Raw genomic sequence first — 17,977 nt, 5'->3', positions numbered from 1 at the left:
ACACACACAGCACACACACACGCAACACACACATACACACAGCACACATGCAACACAATGACAACACAGGGGAATCTACTGGTCAAGCAGAAACTCCTTCCAAAAAATAAACTATATAAATATTCACTACTTGTTTATTCAACATTGTTTCTTCAACATTGCTGTTTTATACCAACACTTGCAACATTCAATTGTGGGATTTAATTTTCTACCACAACTTCCACATACACACTATACAATACACAACATCACATCACTAGAACACAATAGACCAGTTTACAGTGTTTTCAAGTGTACATATGTGAAAGAAAAAGTAATATGGAAGTTATTGACTGTAACACATTTGTATACCCAACATACTCCCTACATACTTGCTCATTATAAAATTACACCTTACACATGACTGTATTTTAACCCTTAAAGCAACATAGGCCGAAATATCAGCTGCTACACGTGGTTGTGAACATAAATTTGAAAAATGCTTAGGGGATCTATGCCCTTGAATATGCCCCCCCCCCCCACCAAAAAAACACAGTTTATTGATTGTTACTCACCTGTATATCAGGGATAGACAGAGATGTAGAGGAAGATCCACTAGGTGTCACTACTGGTGTGGATGGTTCAGTGTCAGATAGTTTGATCATTTGTTTAGTTCTATCATATTCCACTAGCTCCTTACGTGAGGCCAGTACTCCTCTGATCAACTTGCTCAACTCATGATAAGTACTCTTACAGTCACCACAGTACCTCTGTGCTACAGACTGTAATGAAATAAGCATCAATATTATCAATACATATTTGATATCACTACCATCTTAAACTATATTAGTAAATGGTCCTACTAAACCTGTTACCATGTACACTAACTAAAGGATGTGATCTGAATAAAACCACGTTGGATTACACACAATGCACAGCACAAAGAACATTCCATTTCAATCACATGACTAGTACTCCCACTGTTGGCTTGCCTTACTTAATTTACATATCACCTGATGTAGCATTTATTTAATAGTTGACATTAATAGCTTTATAATAACTGATAAAGACATTTACAACAGTTTACAGACAGTCACTACGTTGAGCGTGAGTGAGATTTAAATGGCTACAGGCTTACTAGCATACACTATCCTAGTTGTCAACTATGGTCAGTTAGCATTGTCTCATAGTGATCTGGAGACATTTAGATGTGCTAGACTTGGAGCCTGTTCTATAAATCCTGTAGGGATATTTATGACAACAACAGAGATAGTCATGGACATTCAGGATATTACTGGATTGAAACAGATAAAGTGTACAAAGTCTACTAATGACATGGAGTTGAGTTGTGGTGGGATCAAAGGAGGTTGGATGATGATAGCTAAAGTTAATACCAGTCAAGATGATGACTGTCCTGAAGATAAGACATCCACGGCCATTGTGTAGAGGATCTGGTGATCCAGCTGGCTGTTATTCTGCATACTTCTCTAATAATGGGGGAGATTATACTTCCATCTGTGGAAAACTACGAGGGTACCAATAGGGTTCACTTTCAGCTTTTGCATCAGGACCAAGAATAATCATTGATCAATCATACCTCGATGGAGTTTCCATAACTGTTGGTGATAAATATCGAAAGCATGTTTGGAGCTATGCTACTGGGTATAGTAACATTAATCGTCATCCAGATTCACAGTTGGAGAACTGTCCCTGTGCTAAATTACCCGGTAAAACTCCTCCAATATTTGTTTAAGACCACTACTACTGCGAATCTGGTGCTACTGATCGACCTGACCTAACTACATTTTATGGGTCAGACCCACTTTGGGATGGCAAGGGTTGTCCAACTGGTGATAACTGCTGTACCACTCTCGGACCACCCTGGTTCTACTGCCACTTTATTGATCCAGAGAAGGGAGCAGTTGAAGTGAGGATCTGTCGTGATGAAGGATATCACAATGAAGCTACACTAGTGAAACAAGTGGAACTGTATATCCAGTAACAGCCACTATTGACACTTGAACTACAACTTGAACTACAGCAACACACAACATGTTTATTTTAGACTTTAGATGCCATGTATATTTAGTACAGCGACTTGTGACAAAACTGTGCTTTTAACGACAAAAGCATGAAATTTGGCTCAGCACAGATCTTTAAGAAGATTTTGGGCTAAGGGGGCATCTAAGATTTACCTCTGGTGACCTTTATGGCCACTTTTGTACTGAAAATCCTTTTGTCTTTATCTTCCTCAGGAGTAATTAAACTTGTTACGCTTAGGTTTCTATGGTAACAGATAAATGTAACTAGGTTTCTACAGCTATGGGACAGTGAAGCTTTTACCATAGCAACTCGCAGCAAACTAGCCATGTGTAAGTCAATAAATATAGTTTAGCAACAGCATTGAAACCAAGTCGGGTCATCCAGGTCCCGCTTTACAGATTATCCGGGTTTGACCCACGCAATAAATTAATTAGTGTAATGATGTGGAAATGTATTAATACACCATAGCATAGTCCTGCTTCTTTTGAGAGCCACGCCCACACTATTGATCATGAGCTTGCAAAAAAAGTTCACAAACAAGCATAAGAAACTTATGCTACTTCTAAAACCCAGGCAGCCATACAGTTAATACTTTCCCATCCTAACTAAATAGGCAATTAATCAACCATGTATATTTAATTCATGCTATTGCTATTATTAACTCAACTAGATAATTGGATTTGTAATCACTGCAATTTAGCATATTTTGTAATTTGTGAATTATTTTTGTAATTCTGTAGTTACATTGCTGTGTGCTGCCATAGATAATGTATGCGTTCCTAATGGATTGGAAACGCTCGTTAAATTATTTTCCTATCCTAGTTATGGTGCGCCAATACATTGGGAAATATGTTGAGTGGCTGTTTGGCTTTCTCTCGCTTGTTTGAAGGCCAGTTTAAAGGTGTGGACATTCCTTTTACATTGTTGATTGTGTTGCGTTGTGTACTGAATAAGAACACAGCATGTCTGTGGGCACTGGGAGAAATATTGTTTGCGACAGGTGACAATGGCAGGTACGCACCAGCTGATAATTCAGCAGCAGTGCTATTAACCAACTTCTCGTCACCACATTTACACAACCAAAGAAATGTGTGATACATTGAAATAAATTTTATGTTACAGTACTGCTCAGCTTGAGCTAAACAATTGCACAAAGTAGTGCCTGTTTTCAGACGTTTTATCGAAGCAGTGGAAGTATACAGCGAAGCAGTGAATATCTAGCTAGCCTACTACACTCTACCTGCTACAAGTGGTGTAAACAGCAGCAAAGAAACAATGCTACACTTTCTGTTTCTTCAGGAAATTTGCACAACCGTTTTGAAACACCATATGTCACCATTGAACCTGAATTTTCTTACGCTGTTGTTTACTACTCTCCAGCGTCCCTACCCAGTCCCGCCTCCAATTAGTGTAGGTGGCAACTGACCCAGCTGTAAACAACAAACACTAATTTGCTGGTTACAAGAACAGCGAAATCTTCCACTTGTCAAGGCCATAAAGTTTACGAACGAGGATAGCCCATGACGTCACTATGTAAATAATACGGGCGTTTCCAATCCATGTGACATACATTATCTATGGTGCTGCTAATGAAGCGTAACTATAACAAACCACTTTAAACAGCAAATTACGCACAGAAGTATCTTCTCATTTGTTTTATAGTGTGTCTACTGGGTTTTCTCATGCAAACTGTTTAGAGAAACCCTTGAGGCTGTCCTTCATTTTAGTTCACTTAAGTACGGGCAACGCCCCCTTTCAACTAGAAGGATATGCTATCTCTGGTAGCCTAGGACTTCAATGTTGTTATGAAGTTGTTAAACGTTTATTAAAGACCGCTCACAAAGAGTTGCCATACCCATATTTCAGACCACCGAGAAGAAACCACCGCAGAGCAAAGTTTATGTGTGTGGAAGTTTAATACAGAGCTTTTAATTCTTACATCCTAGCTGCTTTTTACCATTTAATAATTTTGCTCAAGTGGGTGTATACGGACAAACATAGATAGGTACACACACGCATGCATGCACGTACGTACACACACACACACACACACACACACACACACACACACACACACACACACACACACACTTTTACGAAAACAATTTCAGTAAACCAGGCACGTGAATGGTTTAAAAATTAGGAATTTAAAATCTTAGTAGGGACAGTGTAGTGCTGCAATAAAATGTACTGAAATGAGCTGGATTGGAGTAGTACGTAATGTCTACATACTGTAAAACAATAAGAAGTGAATATCCCTACCACACTTATTGGTTTACAGTATTTGGACTTGTGTACTACTCCAATCCAGCTTGTTTCAGTACTTTTATTGCAGCATTATACACTGTCCCTAATCTAATTTAAAATTCCTAATTTTTTTCTAGTAGTACGGAGTCATACATACGTAGTGCACCAAACAGAAATTTACCAACATTCTGATAACTAACATATCGATTACAGAATTACTAAATCTGATATAGATACTCAGGCTATATGTGAACACAAACAACTTCTTTGTAACAATAGCAATTGTGAACACGGTGGTTGAAAAAGCTTATGAAAAGCTACAAGACTAAACTACCAAAAACAGTACAGTGTTTTAAATAGAAATGAGGGATGACATACTTCTAAAAGCGAATAGCAACTTTGGGGATTTTGATTAAACCAACTTCAAGTAGTCTTGATTAAACCAAGGTATAAATAGCCAAGAAGATACTTCACATGCATTATCATAACAAACTAACAGTGTGGCTAGCTAGTATAATCAACTATATTGGATTATGTACATAACACAGTTACAACATTTCTGTACAATCACATGACTAGTACTCCCACTATTCGCTTGCCTTATTTTGCACATCACCTGATGTAGTGTTTCCTTAAAACTTCACATTTATTTATAAATACGTACATACACTCGTTGACAGTTTACAGAAAGTTACTGTTGGATGTGAGCAAATAATGGCTGCAGCAGACTTATTGATAGTATGCACCATCCTGATGTTAGTTGTTAGCTACGGTCAGCTAGTTATATGTTATGGTGGTGTAGAGTCACTACTAAGCTGTGCTGGTAGACTGGGAACAGATCCCTCTAGCCCTGGTAAATCATGTAGGGATATTTATGAATACAACATGGCCAGTCGTGGACATTCAGGATATTACTGGATTGAGACAGACCACATACACAAGGTTTACTGCGACATGGAGTTGAGTTGTGGTGGGATCAAAGGAGGTTGGATGAGGATAGCAAAAGTTGATACTAATCAGGGAGATGATTGCCCTGGTAGTTGGAAAAAGATAACATATCCACAAGCATTATGTAGGGGATCTGGTGATGCAGCTGGCTGTTATCCTGCATACTTATCTAATTACAAGGAAGGGTACAAATTCTATCTGTGGTAAACTGAAAGGATACCAACAAGGTAGTACTGATGGTTTTATAGGGCATAGCAGTTTAATAAATGGACCGTATCTTGAGGGTATATCCATTACAGTTGGCACTCCTCGTAAGCATGTATGGAGTTATGCTACCGGGTACACAAAGAGCAGAATATGCCCTTGTGCAAATATAGATCCTGGTACTCCACCATTCTTTGTTAAAGACCACTACTACTGTGAGTCTGGTAGTACGTCGAGTCTGGTAGTACGTCAACTCCAGCATATAACCAGTTTCTGGGATCAGACCCTTTGTGGAATGAAAACGGCTGTCCAGAAGATGATGATTGTTGTTCCAGGCTTGGAGCACCTTGGTTTTACCGTCACTTCACTCCAACAGAGAAAGGAGCCGTTGAAGTGAGGATATGCAGGGATCAAGAGTTCGCAAATGAAGCCACCCTGATAGAGCAAGTGGAGCTGTACATTCAGTAACTAATGCTATTGGCACTGTAGACACTGTAGCTGACACATGGCATGTATGTATGCTATTATGTTACTGTATTTCATTAGACTATAGACTGAATCTGGTGTTATTGTCAGAATTCATTGACAGGTTTCTAAATAAATTTACAAAATGGAGAGGGCATGACAAGTACAGGTATCTTAAAACAACGACAACCTTTTAACAAACACCAATGCTTACTTGTATAGACTTATTCACTCCAGTACTACCAGCAGCAGCGGCAGCGGCAGCAGACAGGCTGGAGGAAGAGACACTTACTCCTCCTTCATTAGACACACATCTCAGTAACAAGTCCAGCTCATTCTTGTGGTTCACCAACTGCTTGTACTTCTTATCAGCTTTCTCCAGTATTGTATTGATGGAGGTTAGTGTCTGTAGGATAGAGACAAGTAATGTATGGGATAGATGTGTACGAGGCAAGGTAGGTTGACTGACTGCATAAATTACGACATATTCGAAAATGTATGTTCTACTTGAGTACGTAAATGAGGCATTGGTGTATAAAATGCATTATAAGGAACAAACTATATGTTATGTCAAGATTTCCAAAGGACTAATCTATACAATACCTTCTTCCTATCCTCTTCATTCTCAATAGGATCAACAGCAGCACAACTCTTCCCAGACACTGTAGTCTCAAACTTAGCATACTTGCTGTACCCACAAGAGTTACACAGGAAGGGATCACGTTCATCATAGTTGATAGCTCTATAATATGACAAGACAACTGGTATTGAAATATCACTTATAACCGTATATCTTCTCACAGCCCACATGTGCATACACAATATTTACTACATATGATTTCTCTTGGTAACGTTTTCTAACACTAAATAAATCATGCTAAACACTAAATTTTTCTCTGTCATCAGCAAATTACATATGTATTTTACACTAGGGTTGGGCGATATTGTAAAAGTGTACCACAATATATAACAAACTCGATATATCACACTGTGTAAAAATAGCCTCAATACAGTTATTGTCTCATGCTTTTATTACGATAGCAACGATATAATGTTATACTGCCCAACCCTATTTTACACTACACAATATTGATGATTGCAGTGCAGTACTGACCTACACTTGTGACACTGGTAGACATTCTCCCCACAAGTACCACACACACCAGGGTGTGCTGGAACTGAGGCACTACAACGTGGGCACTGTAACATCTCAGGAGTAGCCTGAAGAGAAAAATAAGAAAAGAACAAATCAACTCTGCAAAAACATCTATTAATCACACAGTAATATAAAGCAAAAATCAAAGTGAAACATTAAAAAATAAATAAATAAAGGACACATTACATGTTAGAAAAAGGTGTCAGGACCATACCTGTAAGTTATCATAGAATTCAGCAAACTCGATCATCACATTACAGGCAATAATAGGCAGTGAGAAATCAATCTTAACTTCTGTCTGGCCAGCAGTAAGGTGACATGACTTAGCTTTACGCCACAAATTCCTCTTGTTCTTCAACTCAATAGCATTCTGAACTGTCCTATTTGTGTAGTAAATATTGATAGTACGAACCTGAGAAAAGATATTATAAAACATTTGTAATGGAATTATTCCTACCATTTTTGCTCTCTTGATGTCAGAGATTTTGATGCTTATTTGTGAGAACATGTAGGACCCAGTCAACCGGACTAAGATCAACGTGGGGCTGTACCTCACTTCAGACTTGATAGACGTTAGTCGCACAACAGAGTATGGTACTTCAGGGTCATTACAAATCAGACACGGCTCACTCTCTAAATAATACCCATCAAAGTCAACTAGAGTTGAGAGCTGATTGTATATGTGAGCATTAGGATGAGTTGTGACTAGTTGATTCTGTGAGCTGAGAACGGTGAATGCCTTCTCTGCAAACTGCTTGCAGAGACTAGGAGAGCTTTGTTTGATATTGTTTGTAGTGATGGAGAAATAGCCAAGCAAGTCAACAAATTGAGATGCTCTGTTACCATATGCTGGTACTGATGGCCACAAATTCCACATAACATCCAGCAGATATACCTGTAACATACAAATAGAAGAGCTTGTATAGTGTGTTACTGTAAGTACACAGTACCTGCTGGTTGAAGTTACAGCCTTGGAAGACATATTGCATCATGGAGTGTACAGCCCATTTCAGTGTTGAAGAGTTAGACTGTAACATGAAGTTGTGTACGAACGTTATCAAGAGATGATGTTCCAGCTCATAATTCATCAACTGTTGTACTAGAGCAGCACATGTGTCTTTGTCTGGAGCTAAGAAGAAAGGTTAGTTAGTGAATGTAGAATGTGTGCGTGTGCGTGTATGTGAGCGTAGTGTGAGCACAATATACAGTAATTTACTGTACCTGATTGTTTGGAGGTTGACTTTGCCTTGGCAGCATCAGATGTCTTACTAGTTCCCTTACTACCAGAGTGTGACCGTTTGTGAGTTTCAGTTGATGATACACCAGACAGGCCGATAGTAATCAACTTCACAATCAACGGTGCTATCTCTTCATTGAGCTGTAGACTGATCCTCATTAAAAAAGGCAAAACATCTAAAATGTGTACAGGTAAATCATAGTGGGAATACAGCATTCAATGGACACAGTACAACAGTCATGTATGGTGTATACAGCTCACCAGTATCTTCCATACACAGTGACTGCCAGTTACGAACTCGTGAGGTAGCCACTTCAGAACAAGAATCAAGATGGTCGATCTATATCCACAAATACACAGTAAAAATACAATACAGCTACATGTAGTTGATCATAAGTTACTTGACACTACAATACAATGCAATATATTTACTATAATAGTACATTACCAGAGTTAGTAGGGTGTCATAGGAGAGGGGTGCTGGTGGTGGCATAAACACATCAATATTGTAACCTCCTGACTTGCATATGCTCCTAATAAGAAACATACATGAACATGTGTACTGTATTAACTGCATACACTATTGACTATACACATTACAAGATTTAACTCAAAAGTTTTCTACAGTTGTTAACAAGACTTACCTTATGTTGTTCAAGTGGGACCTTAGTGTGTGCAAGTCCCGCACTAGACGATACTTATCTTTCGACCCACACACAGATAATAGAAGCTGTATAAATGTTCAAGATATTAAGTTTACAGTCATCATGTACACAGTAGTTCATCTCATACCTTTCTAACATGTCTTCTCCCAATACCAGCAGGCTGCATAGCCACCATAGTGAACTGGAAGAGAATCATCAAACCAGGTACTCCTTATTTGTACTAGATCTCACCTCACAGAGTTTCTGTGTCCAATCCTCACCAAATGTGTATGGCTTGATGTGCCTTGTACACTGGCTCAACTTCTTCAACTAGAATTGTTACATTATTTTGACACACATGTACACTTTCCCATACTTACCTGGCAAGGAAGGAACAATACAATCTCAGCCCATAGCCGGTGGTATGGCTCAAAGATATCATCACTGTGACCCTTGACATATTGACGCTGGAAAAATGGACTCAAATCTCCAGGAGTGGAAGCCACATGAGCCTTTAGTAGTGCACCAGGTAGGGCAATGGGCTCCTAAAATATAATTGATTAAAAACACAATGGCTGCAACACATTTAGAATTACTTCTTTTGACATTAAAGATTCTTTGATGTCCAGCAAGGCAAGTAATATCTTGTAACAAAACTGCATACAGTCCGACTCTTCCAGTAACATCTTGGCTGTGAAAAACCAGAGGAATTGCCCTCGCTTGCTGGATGAGCCCTGTGTGCTGCTGGATGATTCTTCTTTGCGCTTTTTGTTTTGTTGCAATAGGATGTTGAAAAAACGGACCAAGAGCAAATGAACTTCAAACTTCTTACTACGTCGAATCCTGTCAGAGGCATCCTTCACCTATAACAACAATGTCACCACATTGTATAAGATGTTTTATTAAATATAAAATATAATTTAAATTATCATGTATCATGAAACCACTTAACTTCAAAAGAGAATTCCAGGGCACATTTAAGTTAATCCATGTATGGCCATGGTTTAACTTAAATGTACCATAGCCTGGCCATGGTTTAACTTAAATGTACCATAGCCTGGCCATGATACATTTAAATGTATCATGGCCTTGATATCTGATGAGGTAATGTTGTTTGTTTTTATAAGAATCCTGGCAGTATTCGACTGTGGGAGTTTATTATTGCTCACGTGATGAAAACCATGAACCCGATTTTGCATTCTACAGCACTCAGATGGAGGCGATTCGACACCCTTACCACCCTATGAGTTGATAAACGGAAGTTTACGTGTCTGCGTGTTTGATTACGTACCACGCCCACTTTTCGTATATCACGAGGTAACCACTCTACAGTGAAGCTTACCCCTCTGGATGTTTCGAAAACGTTGTAAACAGTGGTTAAACGATGTAGCAACTTTGAAACACTTGTTAAATCGTAAAATTGAGTGTTTCCGTGATATTCATAGGATTTCCCATTAACAAATGTAACTGCAACGTTACTTGCTGCTGACCCATAATCGAATTTTACAAGACCCTCTATATAATAAATCCAGCGGGTTGCCTCGTATTGGCTTGGGTGATTAGTCGCCTACATGGTACATATCAGGCAAATCACTCGGGTACATGATACAACTATTACATATTCAAAAAGGCTTAGTTAGTATACCAGGTATACACTATTGATCATACTTCAGTTTTTATCCCAAGTGCGTTGATGATTGCTTTGAGAAGATTGTAGAGGATCAACTTGTTGGGCTTGGGTAGTTCAAGATATCCGGTGAGACCATGAAGTAACTACAGAAAGATGGGATATACGGCATATGGAGACATGTATGTACTAGTACCACACACACATCACATATGCACATAATACATACACATACAAACACACTACACACAAAATGTTTATAACTGTCTCATTCATACGTACTTGTAAAAATGGAATGGATCTCAGTCCACCAACTTCTTCCAGTTGTGGCAGGCAGTCTATCAGTCCCTCCAGCAACTTCAGTCTGATCTCTTGTAGCTTGTTTTCTCTCTCCGTCTCGGGACTGTCATCTTGTTTGTCAGTGACAGGGACATCAGCAGTGTTGTCCTCGTTAATCTGTTTATCAATATCTTCAGCCACTGCAGGATCTGTGAAGGAGACATCACTGAATTAATAAAGAAACCAGTGCTACATACACAAGTATATACAAGTGCGTTAGTACTATTGCTCTTATTCTGCAGGCACACATCAGTGTGCATTGCACTGTTAAGACGCTCTCTTGTGCAAAAACACAACACTGTTACCATGTTATAGACACAGACACACAGTTGCACACAGTCCACTGCTCCATGCATTTATGTGCATACACCCACATACACATTTTACACTTAGATATACTACACATACATCCAGATTCACATGTTACACAGACAGACAGACAGACAGACAGACAGACAGACAAACAGACAGACTACCTTGTCCTTCTTCTCCACTACTATCAGCTGCCATTTCAGGTTCAGAGCTAACATTACCATCTTCATTAACGGGAGATGATTCAGCTACTGCTTCATTGGCTGCCTGTTCTGATGTTTTCTTACTACGATCACCTCCTTGTAGTGGTATGATCATGTCAGGTGGGGTGAGGGTGCCAGAGGACCTGGCTGGCTTTGGCTGCTCCTCACTTTGTCCTTGTGAAGATGGTACTTCAACTGGTTCATCCAATGACTGTAATGACATGCCATGCAACAAATTGACCTAATGTACTTTAACCCCTCCATAGAGTCTGTATAAAGGACGACCTCCATGCAATTTAAGTTACACCAAAACATAAAGTGTCCTAGGTTTTACTGTAAATTCACTTAATAAACACTTCCTCACTTCCATAACCTCTAGCAAATGCTAAACCATGGATAAAATGTACCAGGAGCTTACAAGCTCCTGAATGTAGTAAACAACCCTAAGAGTAAGGCCATAAATGTAAACCCCCGTCCTACTAAGGAAGTTCACAAGTCAACACATTACCCTATAAGGGTCCTCGTCATCTTGTAGAACATATTCATTGTCATTGACTACATCATCAGCTGGTTCTGGTTGTTCCTCCTGCTCGTCCTGTTCTTCCTGTTCAGCCTGTTGGTCTTGTTGCTGTTGCTGCTCTTGTTGAGACTACAGAAACACAACCCATGTAATGACCATCTACACACCAAGTTGTTTAAATTTGATGGAAAGAATATAATTTCCATGAAGAAAAATGTCAAGGATTATCAAAGTACTATGGTACATATTCTCTACTAACATCTCAACACTTGAAAAACAAGAATACAGTGCTCCCTCCAGTATCCAAACTCATTGGGCTCTGGGTGAGTTCAGATAATCAAAAAGTTCAGATAATAGAAGCCCATCCATTAATACCGTATTTTACTGGTTAATAGCTGCGCCTTGTACAATAGCTGTTCCACAGCTTAGAATTATTGCCATAAGAGCCGTGGCTTGTATTTGAATATACTGATGCAAGTGTCGATGAGACACGTTTGAAGCAGAAACCGGGTTGTTTAAAGCCAGGTAATAACGTTTTTGGGAGAAGTTCAAATGAATTATACTATTAAAGGATGATCAAACAAGGTCAGTCACTCGTGAATCCGTATAAATGCCACGGGCTGCTGCCACACAAGCCCATAGTAGCCGCCTTCACATAGTATCCACAGGGTTTTCATTGCTGAAAGTTATAGTAGCCGTGGCTATTAACCGGTGAAATACAGTATACAGAACTTTGTTCAATTACTCTAATAGAACACACACCTTCATCTAATAAAACAGTCACTTAGATAATGGAATTTTTGGATAATTGATGGCCGGATAATATGCACACACGTCTTTCATCTTTGTGAAATTCAGTAATAAGATATGGCCACCTCATCACAAGAGTTGTACGTTGATAGTCAATACACAAATACTCACTCCTTCTTGCAGGCTCAGAGAGAGGGCAAGGTTCAACCTAGCATCTGGGTCAAGAGCTGGTAGTATTCCCTGCATCATCATCATCATCTGCTCTGGATCTGTCCAGGGAGAACAAGTGAACAATAACAACCACTCTAACATTATTGTTATTATTAGTAATCACAAGTACCCTAAGGGTGCTATTGAAGACCTGTACAGCAGTTTATGTAAGTCTGAATTTTGACATTGAAATTTTGCAGAAAAAAAATCACTCACTTTGTACAAATTGTTCCATGATTTCAGCAGGATTGTCAAACACTCCCTGTGGCAATAAAACAATAATCATTAAAACAGTATTACTGCTTCGTGAGCAAAGTATACAACAAGTTATTAAAATCACTGTTACCATATAGAAGGAAATTTTGGCGAATAGCCAGCTAAATTGTATTTGGCAAAATAATTAGCTTTGGCAAATTCTAATGCTACAAAGATGCCAATCTCAGGCACTACGAGTAATTAGCAGGTAAAACTTTAGTGAATTTGTAGTAAATTTCCAATTTTTTCTCTATACGGTATCAGGTGTATGTTCTATTAAAGTAACTGGATGGAGCGTTGCATAGATGGAGATAACTTGGAATAGAGATAACTATACTACATTTTCCTAATGTGTACTAGGTAATTAATACATGTCCCTTCCCTGGGAAAGCCATAGCTACACTACACAAGTAACTACAGCGACCAATTAGAAGGTCATGTTAATATCGGCTCCTCTTTGACTCAACAGTGTACTGAGTGATGAAACAAAGTGAGCTTCGTGAGGGCCATCACCTTTTTGATACATTACAGAGAATATAACCACTAAGCTGTATTTTTTGTTAATAAGTCCAGCTTCTTTATTTCATTCATAGCACTTTGACAACTAAGAAGGGCCATTATTGGAGACCAGCAAAATCTTTTATGTTATGAATACAACAAAGTACTAGATTGAAATATCAACTAACCTGCATGGCTACTAACAATTCTTCCAGTTGTTGCTGCACTGCTGGTACATCTTGATTAGCTTCTTCGTCAGCATCGTCATCACCTTCCTCCTCGTCATCATCATCATCGTCGTCCTCATCTTGATCCTGTTTGCTGTCTGCTTGATCTTGATCCTTTGTGCTTTGCTCTTGGCCTTCATCTTGTCTGCTCTGCTCTTGACCTTGATCCTGTCTGCTCTCTTCTTGTTGTGGCTGCTCCTCTACAGCTTCACTCTTTGCTGCTTCAGCTGGAGGTGCTTCACCTGTGGAAGTGACAACAACATCAAGTGCATCACAACACTGCTTGTTTTGAGACTTCATCAACAAGTGAATTTGTAAATCAAGCTAAACATACCATCTGTTTGGTCCTTGGGTGAGTCCTCTGCAGCAGCAGACACAGGCTTTTCTGCCGGTTTTTCATCACTTGTTTTCTCGTGAGCTGGAGGTTTAACTGTCTTGTGTCGTGACTTCATCAAGTACATCAATGTCTGAGCACACGATGAGCTAACTTGGAAATCCTACAGCAATGGGAAAAATACGTGATAGTGGAGACACCATATGCACAGCCTTAGATCAACACTAGTTTATCAATCAGTACAGTAGTTGGCATTCAGTGTGTCTTCCGTGGCATACGGTGTGTAAAACATGTGTACATGTATGGTGCATGCACATGTGTATGTGTAGTGTAGCAGTGTGTGCACACTTTCACAGAAATTCCACTAATGTTACATACTTAACTACTACACTACCTCAGACAACAACATCTTCACAATATGGGGTAATACTACAGTGACATTTGAAGGACTGGCTTCCATGAAGCCCCATATCACCTCCACCATTGCCTGAACTGTCGTCTGTATCCCTACCAGCCCTAAAATAATGGAATACAGACACAACAATGAATCCTTCAGCAACAAAAAGGCACAGAATGTCACATATTTTACACGCAAGTAAAGATAAACACTAGACAATTCAACTATTTACAAATAGTCAAACAAACTTTATTCAACTACAGATCAGATTATCCGTTTACGTCATTTTAAGTTAGTAACAGTTACTAGCCACCATGTTTTTGAGGCATAAATCAATGGGACCCATGTGAGAAATTGAAACTTTTTGTGATTTTGCACAATTGAAGAAAGACTTGGGAGAATTACTACACCGAGTGATTAATAGCCAATTGAAGAGCGAGAATAAAAGGGACTCCGTTAATTCAGCAGTACAAGCCAGTGGGCAGCTGGAGTTTATGGCCCTGTTTTTTTCCAGCTGCGAAGTGATATTACTAAGCAACAAATAACATAACAAATACACCACAGCTTTTTTATTTTCACTAGCTTTCTTCAGCTTGTGACTTACTCTTGCCTCACGCATTCACGAAGATAACCTGTAATTATATGGAAAATATATAGTGTGATGTTTATACGGATAACCTCTATAATCAACGCCTGGGAACATTGGAGCTCACAACATACAACTCAATGCATAATTGAAAAATATATATAATAATACATGTTCCTTCCCTGGGAATGCCATAGCTACACTACACAAGTAACTACAGCGACCAATTAGAAGGTCACATTAATATCGGCTCCTCTTTGACTCAACAGTGTACTGAGTGATAAAACAAAGTGAGCTTCGTGAGGGCCATCACCTTTTTAATTAGTTTAAGAAAAACATTATTATGCATATTTCTATAGCACGTTGCTACATTATAGATAAAGCATTGTCTTGCGTGTGTACAGAAAATACAGTATGAGGGGGGAGGGAGGAAGACTAATCATGAGGTGAAGCTGAGTGCTGTATTTGCCTCAAGACATCCCCCAAGTGCTGCATTTTTCGTACACACAAGTGTTTATTGTACTTCCTGGTTGTCTTGCTTGGAGCGATTTTCTTGAGTACCCAAATTGCTTCAATTTTCGGTGATCAGACTATCAGTAAGTGTTCATGTAATCTAGTCATAGAATCAACTGATAGTCTGGCTTGTTTTAGAGATTTACAATGTCATGCACATGATCAATCGTGCCATAGATAACTAACCACAAGTACCTGGGGTTAGTATATCTATGATCGTGCTGTATTATTGGGGTTGTTTTTGTAACATTTCTTACACAACTGCACTGCATAACTGTACTATATTTGCCCAATCACGCTGTATTTGCACAATTATCCACATAACCATACTGTATGATTCATACAGTAAGGTATGCAGCTAATGGTACAATATGGAAAATACAGTACGCGGCAGAACTTTGATCCTCCCACCCAAAGCACTAATAAAAAGCACTTTGCATATACTAGAGTTGCTACATATAGTCAATACAAACCTTCAGGTGCAACTGGGGCTACGACGGGACTGAATGGTCTCTGCTTGTACATCTTCCAGAAACTGCTTGTCATTTGAGAAATGAAGTCAGCTTGTACATCAGCCTCAGCTAGTTGAGCTGATGCTACTACTGGCTTAGCCTCAGCACTCTCTTCACTTGTGGAATCTTTCGACTCTTCTTTTGTTTCAGCAACTTGGTCATCACTATCAAGTTTCTTTGGCGGTGTGATCTTTGCCTTGCTTGTTAGCAGAGCATTAGCAATGAAGTTAGAGTCAGCTAGTTGTGCTAAGTTTGTTGGTCTGGCTTTAGCAATGGCTAACAATATTTGAAGCTGGTATTGAAATGTTTCTGAATCAATACTGTCTATTTCATTGTATAATGTATTGATGACATGACACAGTTGAGTCTCATCCTAAAGGGGAAGTATATTGTAAATTGTGTGTGTGTGCGTGCATGTGTGCACGCGTGAGTGCATTGTACTTGTCAGTCATGCACGCACGCACTCACATGCACGCACACACAATGACACACCTTATGACGATAATACTTCTCCTTCTCAGGCAGCAAAGTTGCCAACATGAACTTACAATGATACTGCAGCCTCTGAGGCAGGTTCATTGTCAACAACTGAGAACTGGTTTCAGCCAGACAAGCCTGTACACACAACACACATACACATCCAGTTAAGGAACACTAAAGACACACTCACTGGTGCAGTCTCTTGCTTGGCTAGGAGGTACAAGTTACTGAGTACTGTAACCACATTACACAGCAACCTGTGAAAGAATAACACAACATAATCCTTTATGCTCTCTTGCCCACTCTAAAGTGTCATGCAAAAACAATGCACAGTGTAAGTAGTTAACCCGTTAACTTGCAGAGAACTTTTCGGAAATGTGTGTTTACATAATATGGGCACTCACAGCAACACTAGGTAGGGTAACTTAATTCTTACAGCCTACAAATAAATGCAGATTAAATGTGTGTTCACTGGGCTACTTGGAGAAGGTTAAATGAACACTGTAACTACAGTGGCTTACTTGTTATGAAGCGGCAATGAACAGCGACTCGTCGTGTCTCCGTGTTTCAAAATTCTTGCCACGTGTTTAATTTCAATTGTGGGTTTACTAATGTGAGTCATATATGGCCTGATAGAAAATTTCACAACAAATCGAATGGATGTTGTTGCAAGGTGATAGGAGCAACTATCACTGAGTTATTGACCATTTTAAATATGTAAAGGATTTGCATGTTTCTTTACTGAAAAGGTATTTTCACGGCTAGTTTTGGCTTCACCATTTAGCGTTAGGGTAAAACCCTGGGTACCATTTAATCCTTGTTAGATCACCAATAGAATGATGTAAATTGCATATAGCTATAGGATGGATGCTTCAAAAGTTACAGCACTTTGTGCAAGGCATGCGTATTTCTAACCCAGTTTTCTGGATTATGCAGGTTTAAGGGTTAAATAACCATTAACCAGATATCACCTGTGTACAAATGCATCTATCTACACCAGTTTTGTTGGTGGGCTGCAACCTTTTAAGGCCCTGAGGACCTTTGCAAAAATTATACTTAATTATACTACACAACACAACTTCTCTCAAATGGAGGCTCTTTTGCTTTGGTTATATAGCTACGCTTGTAAGAATTGATTGTGGGTTTTAATTTTTGGCATATAATTGTGAGCAGTTTGGTGACATTCAATTGAATAAATCACTTATGTCAACAAAAGGTTCAAGCCAAAAGAACCCATTACAGGCTCAACTGTAATGGTTCACTGGCAAATCATGCCCCCTCCCACAAAAAA

At 39.1% G+C, this 17,977-nt stretch overlaps 1 protein-coding gene across 1 annotated transcript in view; it reads right to left on the bottom strand.

The window, feature by feature from the left end:
• Positions 1-17,977, bottom strand: part of LOC136266674 (E3 ubiquitin-protein ligase UBR4-like) — a 58,046-nt gene that overhangs the window by 6,854 nt on the left and 33,215 nt on the right. Inside the window, exons 50-76 of the mRNA XM_066061674.1 lie at positions 16,877-16,943; positions 16,699-16,821; positions 16,168-16,579; positions 14,593-14,714; positions 14,199-14,361; positions 13,826-14,106; positions 13,101-13,146; positions 12,846-12,943; positions 11,913-12,053; positions 11,366-11,615; positions 10,833-11,038; positions 10,592-10,696; positions 9,520-9,786; positions 9,304-9,468; positions 9,176-9,253; positions 9,072-9,125; positions 8,924-9,009; positions 8,728-8,812; positions 8,541-8,619; positions 8,264-8,455; positions 7,993-8,171; positions 7,500-7,937; positions 7,257-7,454; positions 7,001-7,107; positions 6,490-6,628; positions 6,101-6,292; positions 555-761 (exon numbers count right to left, since the gene is read on the bottom strand). Coding sequence (XP_065917746.1) covers positions 555-761; positions 6,101-6,292; positions 6,490-6,628; positions 7,001-7,107; positions 7,257-7,454; positions 7,500-7,937; positions 7,993-8,171; positions 8,264-8,455; positions 8,541-8,619; positions 8,728-8,812; positions 8,924-9,009; positions 9,072-9,125; positions 9,176-9,253; positions 9,304-9,468; positions 9,520-9,786; positions 10,592-10,696; positions 10,833-11,038; positions 11,366-11,615; positions 11,913-12,053; positions 12,846-12,943; positions 13,101-13,146; positions 13,826-14,106; positions 14,199-14,361; positions 14,593-14,714; positions 16,168-16,579; positions 16,699-16,821; positions 16,877-16,943 — 4,480 coding nt within the window. The remainder of the gene's footprint in view (positions 1-554; positions 762-6,100; positions 6,293-6,489; positions 6,629-7,000; positions 7,108-7,256; positions 7,455-7,499; positions 7,938-7,992; positions 8,172-8,263; positions 8,456-8,540; positions 8,620-8,727; positions 8,813-8,923; positions 9,010-9,071; positions 9,126-9,175; positions 9,254-9,303; positions 9,469-9,519; positions 9,787-10,591; positions 10,697-10,832; positions 11,039-11,365; positions 11,616-11,912; positions 12,054-12,845; positions 12,944-13,100; positions 13,147-13,825; positions 14,107-14,198; positions 14,362-14,592; positions 14,715-16,167; positions 16,580-16,698; positions 16,822-16,876; positions 16,944-17,977) is intronic.

Source organism: Dysidea avara, chromosome 9, assembly GCF_963678975.1.
Source record: "Dysidea avara chromosome 9, odDysAvar1.4, whole genome shotgun sequence".
Taxonomy (NCBI): domain Eukaryota; kingdom Metazoa; phylum Porifera; class Demospongiae; order Dictyoceratida; family Dysideidae; genus Dysidea; species Dysidea avara.
Note: the sequence above shows the minus strand (reverse complement) of the source record. Positions and strands in the feature narration are given on the sequence as shown.